The 16,866-nt window shown below is 44.4% G+C and overlaps 1 protein-coding gene across 4 annotated transcripts in view; it reads right to left on the reverse strand.

Annotated features, from left to right (window-relative positions):
- The window catches only part of GALNT2 (polypeptide N-acetylgalactosaminyltransferase 2), a 161,093-nt gene that overhangs the window by 23,177 nt on the left and 121,050 nt on the right, over positions 1-16,866 (reverse strand). For all 4 annotated transcript variants that reach the window (XM_030556859.1, XM_030556862.1, XM_030556861.1 and 1 more), the window contains 2 exons: positions 15,616-15,719; positions 6,241-6,367 (listed from right to left, as the gene is read on the reverse strand). In XM_030556859.1, the coding sequence (XP_030412719.1) occupies positions 6,241-6,367; positions 15,616-15,719 (231 nt within the window). The remainder of the gene's footprint in view (positions 1-6,240; positions 6,368-15,615; positions 15,720-16,866) is intronic.

A 16,866-nucleotide genomic window follows, 5' to 3' on the forward strand; every position in this document is an offset into this window, starting at 1 on the left:
GGGACCACTGGCCTCAGGGCTTGTCAATACATGAAAATTAACTCATAATAAGATAGGGTGTGAATTTAAAGTGGATTACCTATTCCTGATTAATTCCATGTGTGGACATATTTATTTTGAAATAAAAGAAGTTCATACCTGTAGTTAATCAGGAATAGCAAACAAGTCCTAACAGCTGGTCCAGGCTTCCAATCAGAAATGGTACAAAGTTTAGTTCAAGACTTCCATTTTCTACAATGCTCTTTTTGAAAGCAACTTTGTTAATTTATTAGGCCACGTCTTGTAAAGAAACGAAATTTACTGAGTGGTTTTTGAATCAGCAACTTGGAAGAATCTAAAATCTCAACAGTTGGCAATATTTGACAGTTTGTCTTTTATATCTTACAAGCAGTTTTCACTAAAGCCAGAGAAAAGTGACACACCATCTTATGGAATGCATATTTCTCAACCTCCTTTTTGTCCCCCACTACACACCAACTTGAACGCTACCTAGATGAATAAATAATTGTAAGTGGTGAAACATTTAGATTTATGAACCTAGAGGTTGTTTTACAGCTGAGATGACAAAGAATAAGCTGAAGGTTAGACATTTGTAACACTACTTAAAATTCTGTATTAAAGATATGAAAATGTTGTCCAAACTCTTCAGAGATTGCTGTGTATTTTTATATATTTATATTTATATAAACAGTGTCTTTAAACCGGAGCTGCAATGTGACTAAAGCTTTGTCACTCTCCAGGATATTCCTCTTGCCATTCTGTCAAAAAGTTCTCTTCTGCTGGAGTACAGTCACAACAAGCAACTCTAAGCTTTTATCAGTTCAACATTAAACAGATAATCTTGCACAGAAACATTACCTGTTAGAAGTTGTCTGCAAAAATCCTGGTGTGTTACATATGGGTACACAGAAGCAGCATCCATGAAGCAAATATTACAGAACCAAATGATAAATATCACACACCTCTGACTGCCTCACTTGCCTTCTGTACACTCATACATCATCTCCAGTACTTAACATTTGTAACATTCCAAAATGCTATGCAGCTTCCAAAAGCTTTTTTCTTTATAGGTAAGCCTACCAAAGAAATATTTTCCCACTTCTCTTTCAAATATGGTATTCCTATATGCCAAAGATTACTTCCAATGAGGATTGGGATGGGCAATCCAGTCCCAGTAACATTTTCTGTGCATAAAAATATCACAATTTGATAGTATGTTGTCATCAGATACTGCAAAGCTAGAAATAGGAGCTTCATGCTATTGAGGGGGGAGATTCTTACCTCCCCAGTGGAACCCAGCGTTTGTTTCTAGACTTGAGAGATTGTGAGAAACTTACAATTTTAAGTAGTTATGTACAGAAAAGCTATTTTAGGTCATTTTTAGACATTTGTGATCTCCTGAGGTATGTGCAATTGGACAGGAAGGATATGGACAATATTCCCAGTATCAACTTTTTAAAGTCTCTAAAATGTAGTTTTTCAGCTCTTCCTCCTGTTAAAACTTTCTCTTCACACACACCCCTCTGCTCCCAGAGAAAGCCTTTTTATCTTTTACAAAATTAGAAGTGCTCATGTGGGGAATTAAAGTTTTATTTCATTAGCACCTTCCATGCTCTGAAGCCTATTTTGTACATTTGGCAATAAAAATCTCTAGTGATTTGTGGGACATTACCCATCTTCATCAGCTCAGGGAGGATAGGTCCATCAATGGCTGGTAGCCAAGATATTCAGGATGCAACATATTCTGGCTGTCCCTAGCCTCTGTTTGCTAAGAGTGGATGACAGGAGATGGATCACTCAATGACTGTTCTCTTCATTCCCTCTGCAGCACCTGGCATTGGCCACTGTTGGAAGACAGGATACTGGGCTAGATGGACCTTTGGTCTGATCCAGTATAGCTATTCTTATGTCATCTTTGGATAATACATATTGGTTTGGGAGTTAAAGACATTTGTACCCTTCTGCTTCTGCAGGGGAAATGAAATAACCGTGAGCTGAAGAAGGCTGGTCAAAAACTCCGGAGTGCAAAAACCACAAGCGAAGAGGAAGCTCAAACAGTCTCTGTGTTTTCATTGATGATAATTTCCTTGTGGAAACTGCTAATTTTCTAAAACTCCCTTTCAGCCAAAGCCAAGGAGTTGTTTTTCAGCTCCCCCTCTGCTTCTGGGTTTTGTCAGGGATACGTCCTGTTTGGCCAACAGCAACTCAAGTGTAAACAAAATTGCATTAATTAACCTTATCCTCCCAGCCCTCCATTCCCCAAACACCAAGCAATTACAGTGACTTGTAAGGGTTTTCACAGCCTTTCAGTAGTGAGGCACCTGGGCAGCCAAAGAGGGAGGGAGGAAATCAGCTGTGTGGAAAGGCAGACCAGAAGAGACATGGTTTACACACTTCCACTGTCTTTACAGTTCAAGTTGGTACTGGTTTCTTAAAATCCTTTTGAAGAACAAAGATAGAAACATGTTTTAAAAAGATTTTCCCTTCCAGTACTTTCCCCATTCACACATTACAACTAAAGGGCGTAAGAATATCTGTTTGAATGAGGAGGTCCTACCTGTGCACCCTTGCGATTTGGTTGCATAACTGTGACATCACAGGCCAGATCCTTTCCAACCCAAATACAGTTTTGGATAGTGCTCCAGACAAACAGTAATTTGATTTACCACACACAGTTATATTATATATAGACACATCCTTTCCCATTGCTCAAATCTGGGCTATATTTAAGTACAAGAGCTTGGTGAATAATGGATTTTTTTGGTTCATTAACAAAAAACGATGACTCTTTTTCAGCAAATCAAAAAGTAAAAAAAAAAACTTGAGTCAAAACAAAATGCTTCAGTAATTCCAAATACTTTCATTTCAGTGTTCAGGCATTTTGAAAAAAGCCAAGGAAAGGAGGACTAGATTAACAAAATTGCTGGAAAAGGTGGTGATGGTGCCTCCCTTAAAACCACTTTCTCTCTGGCCCAATGACTATCCCTTGTCATTCACAGAGACAATTCATACAGGGAAAGAGTGAGAATGTCTCTGGAGCCTGGACATTGGAGCACTCTCCCACAATGTGGGAGACCCAATTTCAAATTCTTTGTCTCTCATCTCAGGTGAATGCCCTAACCACTGAGCTAAAGCTTATAAGGGATCAACCACCAACTCTTGTCATTTTCTGAATCTAGTGCCTTTCCTTTGTCAAAATGCCTGAAATTGAAAATAGAATTTTTGGTCAGAACCAAAAAGTTGAATTTTGACATGCCAAAACATTTTGATTTTTCCAGTTTGGTTGAAACAATTCTGTGAATTTGACACGAATTTGCAAATAGTTTTGATTAACCTAAATGTGCTTTCTTGGCAAGTAAGCTATTTGTCTGAAAAATGTTGCTCATCTCTATTAAGTACCTATTATTTCTTAAGCATCTTGGCATCAGCCCCAAACTGAAAATTGCAGAGCAGTGTGCAAATTACAGTCTTTCATTAACATGACCCTGAAAACTACTGTAAAATTGATATGCAGTTATGTCATAAACCCAACCCATATAGTGGAATCAGTAGATCTTCCTATTCCCTGGTGTGATATTAATATTGGAGCAGGACTGTAATCAAGACAGGGTATTTCATTATCAATCTTTTGTTTCCTCAGATGTGCCATTATTAATTTTCCACAGCAGCATAAAGTTCAGATCCCAACAGAAAGGGGAAGCAGATATACAAAGAAAAATCCCTGCTAAAACTATTCAGAGAGAAACAAGACCCGTAATTTTATTTCACCAAATCAGCCAATTTATTGGTGCTGCACAAAAAGTAGAATCAATCTGCACTTCCAAGGAGAGAGTATTTTATCTAATGTGAAACATTGCCTAAGCGATTGGGTCAGAAGATTCCAGATGTGAAGAACGTATCTCTGGGCTCTCTAAATCAGTGGTTTTCAAGTTCAGGTCGGGACCCAGTACTGGGTAGTGGAATGAAAGGCACTGAGTGGCCTTGCTCGGCACCCAAGGACCCTGGTGGCCAGACAGTAAAAACTAGTAGTCCTTACCTGTTCTGACACTGCGCTGCGTCCCAGAAATGGCCAGCAGCAGGTCCAGGGGGCTCCAAGCATTGACCCCGGCCCAAGCACTGGCTCTGCACTCCCACTGACCGGTTCCTGGCCAATGGGAGCTGGGGGGAGGGGGAGATGGTGCCTGCGAGAGAGAGCGACTCTGAGCCACTTGCGTGCCTCCGCTTAGGTGTCAGACCTGCTAGCTGCTTCTGGGGTGCAGCGCGGTCCACAGTGCCAGGACAGGCAGGAAGCCTGCCTCTGCACCCTGGCTGTGCTGCTGACCAGGAGCCGCCGGAAGTAAGCCTGTACCACAATCCTCTGCCCCAGCCCTGAGCCCCTCCAAACCTGGAACCCCCTCCGGCACCCCAGAGCACTGACCTCCTACCACATCCCAACCCCCTGCCCCAGCCCAGAGCCCCCTCATACATTCCAAACCCCTCATCCCCAGCTCTGTTGGGTCACGGGCACCAACAATTTTCTTCAACTGGGTCACCAGAAAAAAAAAGTTTGAAAACCACTGCTCTAGATGACTTGTGTTAAATAGGATTTGCTTGGACTCCAGAATTCCTACAGTACAAAACACATTTTATTCTGTTTGCATTTAGCATCCTGTAAATCCTATAAATTACTGATGCTTCATCAACTTGGGAGAACTCGGAGGAATGCCTAGAAAAAGGGTTTGTCTATGCCAGGGACTGGCAACCTTTGGCATGTGGCCTGCCAGGGTGGTTTGTTTACCTGCCGCATCCACAGGTTCGGCCGATTGCGGCTCTCACTGGCCGTGGTTCACCGCTCCAGGCCAATGGGGGTGGCGGGAAGCAGCGGTTAACCATATCCCTCAGCCTGCGCCATTTCTCACAGTCCCCATTGGCCTGGAGCAGCGAACTGCGGCCAATGGGAGCTGCGATCTGCCGAACCTGTGGATGCGGCAGGTAAACATGGTGGGCTGTGGGCCAAAGGTTGCTGATCCCTGTTCTATGCTATGGATACTACAGTGGTTCAGCTACAGTGCTGCTGCGACATAATATAGACTCTTCTTACAGAGACAGAAGGGGTTTTTTCATCCATCTCGCCAAGTGGTAATAGCATTCTTCCCTCAATGTAGTAGCATCTACACAGGGTTAGGCTGGCATAGCTTCGGTGCTCAATTTCACATCCCTTAGTGACATATCTATGTTGATCTAAATTTTAAGTGTAGACCAGGCCTCCCGCTGCATCTCTGGTTCTTTAGGGAAACACATCAATGAAAATTTCGTATAACATGTACTTATACAGTGCCTTGATGCATAGGTCTCAAAGCTCTTTACAAACATTGATAAAAATCACTTTCCTCATTCTACAAAAGGAAAACTGAGGAAAAAAAAGTTAGTGATTCAAGTTCACACAGTGAATCAATAGCCAAGATGAGATTTCTTAACTGCTGAATCATGATGTCTCCCCAAAAGGGTGGTGTTTTTTGTTTTTTTTTTTGTTTTTTTTTAAGTTACAGTATAAGGAAGGAAAACTTCATACCACACACACACACACACACACACACACACACGGGAATGATATTTTTGACAGGCAAGATTCTAATAGGTACTACTTATTGGAAGTATCAGAATTTGAGCCTATGTGATTATTAACATGACACCACAGAATTGTTTAGTATTGAACCAGGAACCCCAAACCAAAATGCAACACAAATATACAAAAAGACCACACAGTTGGTGAATTCTGAGTGTCCAAAGGGAAAAAATGAACAATTTAATTTTCTTCATCTTTTAAAAACAAACAGACTGAATACTGAAGATAAACCCTTTATTTCCTACAAGATCATTTAAGAAGATATACATAAAGTTTTCAAAGTTGATGGCAAATTTCTGTTATTAAAATATTTTCCATTTCTTCCCTTTCCCCATTTGGCTCAGAATTCTTCTGGCTGATTCTAGGTAATTCCTCACCTCTTTATTAAAATGTTTTACCACTGTCATCTTAGTCTTCCAGTTTTTAGTTTTTGCCCTAATTTGAGCATCTGAGTTATCACTAGAGCTGAAAGGTAATCTCCTTTTAATTAAAAAAAATATTCATAAAGATTTTCATTTCAGATCATATTGTACATATTTTTAGTAAAAGGCCCTGGAAGTTTAATGAAGTTACTGCCACCTGCTGGCTAACAGGAAGAAACACAAAAATTTAGCCAAAAACTTGCAAATAGTTACCTTGCAAACACAGTACCACTCCCACCAGGGAAGGTATAAGGATGTTGCTTACGGAATACATGACCCACTCTGCTGCATGGGATAATTTCAAGGCTCCCTCCACACTGCCACACTCTGAATGAAATCTCTGCAATTAGGAATGCATAATAAGTATCCACATAAACCTAAAGTAATTTGTAAATTCTGAACCTTAACACAATTTTCTAATATATGCACTATGTCACATACAATTAAAGGAAAATATTTAGCTTGCAGAGCACATGAAAAAGCTAACAAACTGGGCTCAGTGTGTCTGATCATCTCACTTCAGTGTTCTCTAAACTCTGGAGAAGCAGCTATGGATTTATATCCCTTTATAAACAATAGCAGGCAAAGTTCCATTGGTGAGTTTTAGTAGGGAGTTCACACAGCTTTTGGCCCAGAGATTAAAATCTATAGTGGATAGATGCAAAACAAAACAACTAAATTCAAGTGAGAGCTATGTAGAGTTGCACTCATAGATAAAAGTTTGAAGCTAGTTTGCACAGTTTCAGCAGGGGTCTGGGTGAAGGGTAAGCACACAACATATGTCAATATTAGAATTCATAAGGGGTTTAGGAGGATTTCTTCCAAATGTCAGATCATGGAATCAGAACTGGTATTGGCACAAAAAAGCTAGCTTTTTTTAAAAAAAAAGGACTGAATTAATAACAAATTCAGTCCAACAACATAGCGTTTGTATTCAATATTGAAGTTGATTTTAATTTTACAAAAAATTTTAAAATACCTTTCACAAATGACCCTTTATTTTATACATCACTGTTTGTTGTGTTTCAATTAACCAAATTCCCCCCGCACCCCCGAGCCCCAATCAACTACCCTCATTACATATTGCAGGTATCGGGATATATTTTTTATTTGAATATGGTCCCAACTATTCACCTCTGAATTGATGCACATCTGTGATTTCATCAAAAAGGCACAGTCAGTAACTGGTGTTCAAGATGTGTTGCTCATGTCTATTCCACAATAGGTGTGTGTTCTTGCCACATGCACTGGTGTTGGAAGTTTTTCCCCTAGCAGTTCCCGTAGGGGAGTGCCCCTAGCAACCCCTGGAGTGGCGTCTCCATGGAGCGGTATAAGGGACACTGTGCGCTCCCCCCACCCTCAGTTCCTCCTTGCCAGACAACTCCGATAGAGGGGAAGGAGAGCGGGATGTGGAATAGACATGAGCAACATCTCGAAGAACACCAGTTATGAAAAAGGTAACTGTCTTTTCTTCAAATGATTGCTCATGTGTATTCCATAATAGATGATTCCAAGCTATACCTTCTGGAGGTGGGGAGGCGTTCACAAATTCTTGGGCCGGAGCACAGCCCTGCCAAACCCGGTGTCCTCCCTGGTTTGGGAGACTATTGCATACCATGTGGCAGCTCTACACATGTCCTGGATGGGGACATGGGCCCAAAAGGCAGCTGACAAGGCCTGCGCCCTAGTTGAGTGTGCCCTCACAGTTGACGGTGGGGGGATTCCCACCAGGCCATAACTGGTGCGGATGCACGATGTGATCCAATTGGAGAGCTGCTACATGGAGATCGGATGACCCTTCATACGTTCAGCTGAGGCAATGAACGGCTGCGAGGACTTTCTGAATGGTTTTGTCCACTCCAAGTAGAAAGCCAGAGCCCATTGCACATCCAGCGTGTGAAGGCGGCGCTCCTCACTGGATGCACAGGGCTTGGGGCAGAGGACCAGCAGAAAAATGTCCTGACCCACGTGGTAGGCAGAGACCACCTTCGGGAGGAACGAAGGATGTGGACACAGCTGGACATTATCTTCATGGAATACCCTGTACGGGGGCTCGGAGGTCAGAGTCCTGAGTTCCGAGACCTGCCTAGCCGACATGATTGCCACCAGAAAGTCTACCTTTCACAAGAGGTGTGACCAGGAGCACATAGCTAGCGGTTCAAACGGGTTCTGTGAGGCAGGCCAGCACCAGCTTCAGGTCCTAATGTGGGACTGGGGCCTGATGTACGGGAAGAGACGATCCAATCCCTTAAGGAATCGGCCAGTCATAGCATGGGAGAATATCGTGTGGCCCTGCACCAGCGGGTAAAAGGCCAATATGGCCACCAAGTGCACCTTGATGGATGAGAGAGAAAAGCCCTGGGCTCTAAGGTGAAGGAGGTAGTCCAGAATGAGCTGGATTGGGGCAGCCAGAGGGGAAACGTCCCACTCATCCGCCCATCAGGAGAACTGAGACCACTTTACCAAGTAGGCTCAGTGTGCGGAGGGTCGCCTGCTTTCCAAGAGGATGCGTTGAACCCCTTCTGAGCACTTCCTCTCTTCCCAGCCTAACTATTGAGCATCCATGCCGTGAGGTGGAGTGCCTCTAGCCTGGGGTGTAGGAGGCGGCCCTGGTCCTGGGAGAGCTGGCCCAGGCGGGACAGCAACTGCCACAGCGGGGCAACCACCAGGCCCATGAGGTTCCTGTACCAATGCAGCTTGGGACATGCGGGGCAATCTGTAGGACCCAGGCCCTGTCCGTCTTTATCTCTTCCAGGACCTCACCTAGCAGTGGGAACGGGTGAAAAAGCATAGCTCAACAAGGACAGAAAGAAGGTATCGGAGATACTGCCAAGTCCCAGTACCCCCAGAGCAGAACCGGGGACAGTGATGGTTCTGCCGGGTCGCAAACAGAGTTGCCTACTCTTGGAAAAGTCTGAACACTAACTCTGAGTGAAGGGACCACTCGTGCTGAGAGAAGTAGTCCCTGCTCAAGTGATCCGCCTGGGAGTTCCAGGCGCTCGGTAGGTTGTAGGCCTGGTCACAAATATTGTGGGCTATACAGAAGTCCCACAGCCTGAGGGCTTCCTGGCAGAAGATCGGGCCCCGCCTTGCCTGCTGAAGTAAACCATAGAGGCCATGTCGTCCGTGAGATCCCTGACCAACCAGCCCTTCAGGTGCAAGTGGAAGGCCATGCACGCCAGCTGCACTGCCCTGAGCTCCTTGATGTTTATGGGGAGGGCCAGGTCCTAGGCAGACCACAGACCTTGGGTCTGAATATCCCCCACATGGGCTCCCCACATGCATTGGACACCAATTTCATCAATGGAGGCCTGCCTCTGAACAGGACCCCAGGGAACATGTTCCATGGGGATGACCACCATTGTAGGGAGGTGATCACTGGTTCGGGCACAGTGAGGGCTTTGTCTATCCTGTGTCTGCTCTGGGAGAACGCTGAGGCCAACCAGAGCTGGAGCGGCCTCATCCTGAGTGTGGTGTGGCGGACTACATATGTGCACGCCCACATGTGACCCAAGAGCTGGAGGCATGCTCTGGCTGTTGTCACTGGAAACCTTGTGATTATGTCGATGAGCCCTTTCAGGGTCTTGAACCTGCCCTATGGGAGGGAGGCTCTGGCCGATGTGGCGTCCAGGACTGCCCCAATAAACTCTATGCGTTGTACTGGGACTAACATGGACTCTGTGTCATTTACCAACAGACCCAAAGTGGTGCACGTGGACAGAAGGAGTGCCACGTGATCCCGCACCTACGACCGGGAGCTGCCCTTGACCAGCCAGTCATCCAGATGTGGGAAGATCTAGATGCCATGGCTCTTGAGATAGGCCACTACCACCGACATACACCTTGTAAATACCCTCAGGGCAGTGGACGGGTCAAATGGGAGGACTGTAACTTGGTAGCGTTCCTGCCCAACCATGAAACGGAAGACGCGTCTGTGCCCCTCAAATACATGGATGTGGAAGTGCGCATCCTGCAGATCGAGGGCAGCGTACCCATCCCCGGGATCCAGGGAGGGAATGATGGAGGCCAGGGAGACCATGCGGAACTTGAGCTTCACCATACTGGTTCAGGCCTTGCAGATCCAGGGGGGCCTGAGCCCCCCTTTGGCCTTCAGGATAAGGAAATAGCGGGAGTAGTACTCCTTGTGTTTGAACTCCAGTGGCACCACTTCCACTGCTCCTAGGCCAACGAGCCGCCCCACCTCCTGCTCGAGCAGCGTCTCGTGAGAGGGATCCCCCAGGAGGGATGGGGGCAGAGGTGTGACCAGGACTACATGGTCACATAGGGTGGAAGTAAACTGGAGGGTGTAACCCCAGGAGATGGTGTTGAGGACCCATTGGTCTGAGGTCAGCCACGACCACTCTGGGAAGAAAGCACACACCCGGTTGGAGAAGGGAAGCTTTATTGTGGGTGAATCCCTGATGAGAACAGGCAGGGCTCCCCTGAGTGTCCCATCAAAACCGCAGTTTCCCTGCTTGTTTGCCCTTGGAGGACCCAGGCTGGAGGACAGGCCGAGATCGCCTCTGCAGGAATTTCTTATAGTCCCGTGACTCTTTAGAAGCGGGCTTGTAATTAGAGTGGGTGGCCTGGGCAGGAGCCTGCTGAGGCTTAAATTTAGGCTTAGCCAGAGCCAGAACATAGAGGCCCAAAGTCTGAAGTATCGTGCAGGAGTCTTTCAGGCCATGCAGTTTTATATCTATTTGTTCTGCAAATGGAGCTCTGCCATCAATCGGGAGGTCCTGCAAGGAGTTCTGCGCCTCACTGGACAGCCCAGAGAGCAGGAGCCACGACACCCTTCTCATGGACACTGCAGCCATGTCTGCCGCATCCAATGCTGCCTGCAGGTTTGCCCTGGCAGCTGCTGTACCCTCCTCCACCAGTGCTTTTAACTCCTTCCTGTCACGCTCCTGGAGGGAGTACTTGAACTTGGGCAAACAGCCCCACAGGTCGAACTCATACCGGCCCAGGAGAGCCTGATGGTTCACCACCTGCAACTGGAAGTTCAAGGATAAAAATTTTTCTTCCAAATGAGTCTAGCCTCCTTGAATCTTTATTTTTCGGAGTAGGAGCTGGTTGGCCCTGCCACTCCCTGTGGTTGACCAACTCAACCACCAGGGAGTTAAGGGCAGGGTGGGTGTATAGGTATTCATGCCCCTTGACAGGTAAATATTTGCGTTCTTCTCTCTTAGAGATGCTGGCCAACGAGGTGGGGTTTGCCACAGGGCATTTGAAATTTTCGCCTCCTTTTCATGGAGAGGCAAGGCCACCCTGCCCAGTACCAAAGCGAACAGTACTTAAATAAGGAGTCTGAAGGCTCCTTCACTTCCTCTGCCTGGAGGTTGAGGCTTGATGCCACCCTTTTTAATAGTTCTTGGTGGGCCTTAGAATCCTCATGCAGGAGGGAGGGAGGAGGGTCTGGTCTGTATCCATGCACAGTGCCGAGGATGTATGTCCCACTGACTCCTTCCTCAGAGGCTGGGAGAGGGAGGTCAATGGTCCTTCTGATGCTCCGGCCACCGAGTGAACTCTCACCGGGGGCTGCATTGGGGGCCACAGTGCCCCGGTACCACTGCACTGCACTGCACTGTTCAGCCTGGCTAGCCTAACCCGTTGATGGACAGCTACAAAGGGAGGCCAGGCTGACGTATGACCTCCCACAGTCCCTGGATCGAGAGGAGTGGTGGCGCTGGGAGCGGTGCCAATCCCAAGACCACGACCTCGATGTGGAGGACCAATACCATCGGTAACAGCAGCTCAGTGATTGGCTCCGACGGGCAGATCCATGACGGCGACTCACCAGTGATCGACACCCGGGGCTGCGGGAGCAGTGCCATGGGTGGGGTTCTGGAGCGGGACGAGCATGTCACAACCAGCTATGATAGCCCCTCTGAGACTAGGACCTTCGGCATTGTCTGCCTCGGTCCCGTCAGTGTTTGCTCCTCGAGGCGGTGTGGTGCCTGAAGTCTCAGTCAGGCAGAATGCAGCCAGACAATCTGGTGGGAGTTGACGGGGACCCATGGACTATGCACGAACGGTTGCTGAGCGGTGAACAGCGTTGGGAACGTTCCCTCAACCGAGACCGGTACTGAGCCGGGGTTGACTGTGGAGATCCAGTGGCTGCTTGCCTCTGGAGTGTGGGGCTAACATTGGCGGTGTTCCTGGTACTGGCAAGGACATAATGTCCCGGGCTGCCTGCAGGGCCTCCGGTATGGAAGGCATCCAGACATCCAGGGAAGCCTGCTCCGACTGGGCTGGACTACTCTGCTCGACTTGAGTCGGAGGCCTATAGGCTGATGGGGATCGAGGACTGCCCAACACAGGTCTAGTCTCTGCCCCAGATTTACTCCAGTGTCATGATGAAGAAGGCCTCTTCTTAGCCTTCTTGGCATGCACTGTGGATGGGGAGCGGTGCCAACTAGTACATCGTACCGGGGGATCGCCAAGCTCCGACATTGCAGTGCCCGATGCCAACTTGAAGCGGCGCCCAGGAGTCGGGGTCAACACCAACTCAATGAGGATAGCCCAGAGCCTTAATGTCTCTCTCTCTCAGTCCAAGGCTTAAAAGACTTGTGAATCTTACAGCGATCGCTGAGATGAGTGTCACCCAAACAGTGTAGACAGTCCGAGTGTGGATCACTCACTGGCATCAGGCGCCTACATGTGTTGCATGACTTAAAACCTGGAGCACAGGGCATGACCCTGCCCAGGTGCACTAGCTAAACTAAACTAAAACTAATCGAGTACTAAATACAGGTCACATACACTGAACAAAACAAGAGTTCTGAGGACAAGCTAGAGCAAAGCTGGAGCAGAGCAGTTCCAAAGCACCTTCACTGGCAGCAAGAAGGAACTGAGGGTGGGGGAAGCGGGCAGCGCCCCTTATACCATGCTATGGAGGTGCCACTCCAGGGGTCACTAGGGGCACTCTCCTACGGGTACTGCTAGGGGAAAAACTTCCAACTCCGGTGCACGTGGCGAGCATGCACACCTATTGTGGAATACATATGAGCAATCACTCGAACTACATATTCCCCAATAGTGTAATGATGATATTTGTATAGATTCATTCAACAATGGACTAATTCTTGTTGCTGTAGCATTACACTAATATAAAAACTATGAAGGAAGTCTTGCTTGCTTATGAACTGGTTTTAAAAAAATCAAACCACTACAAAGAAGAACCTCTAAACTCAAGTTTAGATCCAAATGTGTTAGAAGTATATCTTATTCCCCATCATATTCAAATTCTTCTCTGTTTCTCTGCCATGCTCTTTTGTTATTCTTAGGAATAGAGTTCCCAAAGTTAACATCACTGATCTACAGCCAGTTTCCGTATGTCACACAACAAAAATACTGTATTTAACAATGACAATAAAATACATCCCCTCTTAATTGTTTAAAATAACAGTTGAACAGACATCAAAACACTACAGTGCCATTTTATATTTGATAGAGTCAAGTGTACGTGTGTAAATAAAACCTCATTTAGTTCACTTAACTGCATATCCAGGAGAAATATTTCAATAGAAATAATGCTAAGTTTTAAACAGTAAGTTTCAGCAGAATATTTAGAACTAATGTTTTAAATATCCAGTAAGTGGTTTTACTTACCTGCAGCACTGCCCAATCAATGTAGACATATTGTTACTGCAGCAAGTTAGATGATTGGACTTTTAGATGTCCACTGCTGTACAATGTAGATATCAAGTATCTGGTGTGCATATTGTGCATTTTAAACAGAAAAATGAAGGATATTCAATTTTTCCTTCCAATTGATGATTTTTGACTAATCATGTGATGCCTGCAGAAAGTTCACTACTTGCTACTCTTACTTCATTTGTGCGGTAGTTGACACCCATAATAGGAAGAGAAGTCACTGCCCAGGCAGTCTTCAGAACTGCCTCTAGCTTCCCTCATATCCTTCTACATGGGGAGAAGGGAACAGAGGGAGCACCATAAAGCAGGTCTTCGTCTGTTACTCTTCACCTTGAGAGAATTACAGCTTCCAGTTTGCCCTTCCCACCCCCCCGCATGCAAAGCATTTAAGCACCTGCTTAATTTTAAGCACATGAAGTCAATAGGACTACTCATGCTTAAAGTTAAACATGTACTTAAGTGCTCTGCTGGATTAGGGCCCAAAGAGTATTCCGGGAGGTGAAGTGAAAGGAAACAGTATGGAAAATGCATGGGACAGCAGGAGAGAAAGTGCTTGGATGGGGATCTCAGGGCTGTTCCCACTGAAGGAAAAAAGGACCGAGTGAGCTGTTGGAACCTTCCCTCAGCAGATAAGAAAGAAGGGCATTAAAATATACTGGTTGGCTCAAGAGTAATACTGTATGCACTGGTTTAAAAATGCTTTCAGTTAAAATAAAAAGTCAATTGCAACATGCAGTATTAGTTTACAATGAATTTCCTGGTAATTTTTAAAAAAAAGTGACCATAACTGCAACATTCAAATAAGCATGATTTAGTAATGCACAAATCAACATGAGAGCCAAACTTGATTCAAGTGTTTGAATACTCATGTGTATTCTAGTTCAGCCAGGAGTTATTTTAGTGAAATTCCATGCCCTGTGTTATACAGAAGGTCACACCAGACAAACCTTCCAACCTTTGAATATATGAATTATTTGTATTACTGTAGTGTACTTCTGGCAACAGATTGAGATAAATGCACTTCAAGGCTTTAAATAAGTATGGATGTAAAAACCCTGAATTGATGGATGGATGGATATATGACAACACACTAAAAGTTTGAAAGTAGTGTACTTTGCATGTGCAGTGCACAAATTTGAACTGTAACTGGTTTCTAAATTAAACTACTTCAAAAATGTCTAAGATACTTAATATAGTCCTTCAGTAAAGACAACAGCAAATTGCAAGTTCTAAAAAGCTGTCACAGTGAAAAATATTTTTGAATATACCACTCTTAGCAGAAGCAAAAAACTTCATGATACTGTAATCCAAACAACCAAAACATAATTATTCAGCTCAAATGTCACCCTTAGCCCAGGAACATGAATTAGAACATGGCCAAAGGCCAGTTTTTTCCTCAAATAATAGAACTATCTTAAACTTAGGGCCAAGTGGTCTACTAGGACAGATGATAAAAAATTATGTTCGATCAGCCTTCAGCCAGCTACATTTTAATTGATTTCTTAAAGTAAACATAAGAGGATCAAACTCATGAACTTTTGTGTTCTGCTTTACATGATTAAATTTCACCAACATCTTAAGAAGCCCCTTAAACTGGTGACACTTAGACACTGTGGCATTTTAATCAATTTAGCTAGAAGAGAATGCCATTTTAGAGCTATACCGGAAATTATTTTTCAAAAATGCAATCTGTATTCCTGTAATTTCTTACTTCCATTTTATTGGCCTGCCTTTTCACAAAAATAATTGAACTGTATAGTTAACAAATGTTTTCCTCTCAGTCATTCATATTCAACATGCTAGTCCTACCCTATTCTAATTCTTTATTTTAAACTGCAGCTTGGTTGTCTCTGAATTTTTGCTAATAATCCACTTAGTCTTAACTGTCATTTAAATCTTCTCTGTAGAAACAGAAGAAAGGCATGTACATACCTAAGTTTTCTCCACCCCACACATCCATCATCATATCATACTTTCCTAACTCTTCGAAATAGAATTTGTCCATCACAAACAACCCGCCAGCTATCATTGGTGTTCTAAAGAGAGAGAAGGGAGAAAAGTCAGAAGTTAAATATTTAATCATCTGCCAGTTTATCATTCTCTACCGTTTGAACCTTCAAGACTGAATGCTTACTTGAAGTAGCCTTGCAATATTTTTATCTTGAAAGCATTTAGTCACTATTCCTTGTACAGCACTACATGCATTAGCATTTCTATGGAATATACTGCTTCATGGCTTATACAGATAAAATTTGTTTCTATTTCCAGATCCTTAGTCGAGTCTCATATTCCTTTCATATAGGACATGTATTCTCAGAATCACACTGAATTTTAAAACCCTTACCTTAGTCTTAGCACAATAAAGATTAATTTCAATTCAAGAAAGAAAGGGTCATCTTATAAGTGCAGACAGTACACTAAGATCCTTAGAAATAAAAAAGTTACTTTGCACTTATAACGGTTTCTATTCGAGGGTCTCAAGAGTGCTACAGAAGCAATGAAAGAATTAAACCTCATCATCCCAGTGAGGTAAGGTCAATGATCCCCTTTCTGCAGCTGGGGAAAATGAAGTAGTCCATTTGGTCATAGCAGACCTCGGTCCATTTACATTTTTCAATGTATGTCAAGCCAAGTGGTGTACACAGAGTATTCGTTATAATGTGTTCATGTCATATACATCAGACAGTTAAACATCATAGGTTAACTATCAACAGTTAACAGGCCAACAAGCTGGTTAAAAATAGTTCTACACATTCTAGAAAAAGGAGTAAATAAAAGAAGCTCTTGATGTTAACTATTAAATGCTATCAGACTTTTGCTGATTATGTATATCAATAATGGAAGCTGAACAATGAATAACAGTGATTATTTCCATTCAAATCCACAGACTTGTACTATCAGTTTCTTGCTTCTGTCCCATGTGGTACACCACCAGCTTGCACAATACTAAAAACCATAAGTTTAGGTAGAAGAATGGGGAAGGAGAATAGTAATGGATGACTCCGCTTCTGGCAATGTTCTGGAACAACATTACAGAACTGCAAGTTTTTGTCTTGCATTTAAACATTCATAAAAGAACTCCCTAGCACTTATCAGGTAGCATAGGGATCATTTGTGGAAGACATTTGGGAGATAATAGCTCAGGAAACTGCACTTTTTAAAATATCTACAACATTGTTTTGT

Source organism: Gopherus evgoodei, chromosome 3 (genome assembly GCF_007399415.2).
Source record: "Gopherus evgoodei ecotype Sinaloan lineage chromosome 3, rGopEvg1_v1.p, whole genome shotgun sequence".
Lineage (NCBI taxonomy): Eukaryota > Metazoa > Chordata > Testudines > Testudinidae > Gopherus > Gopherus evgoodei.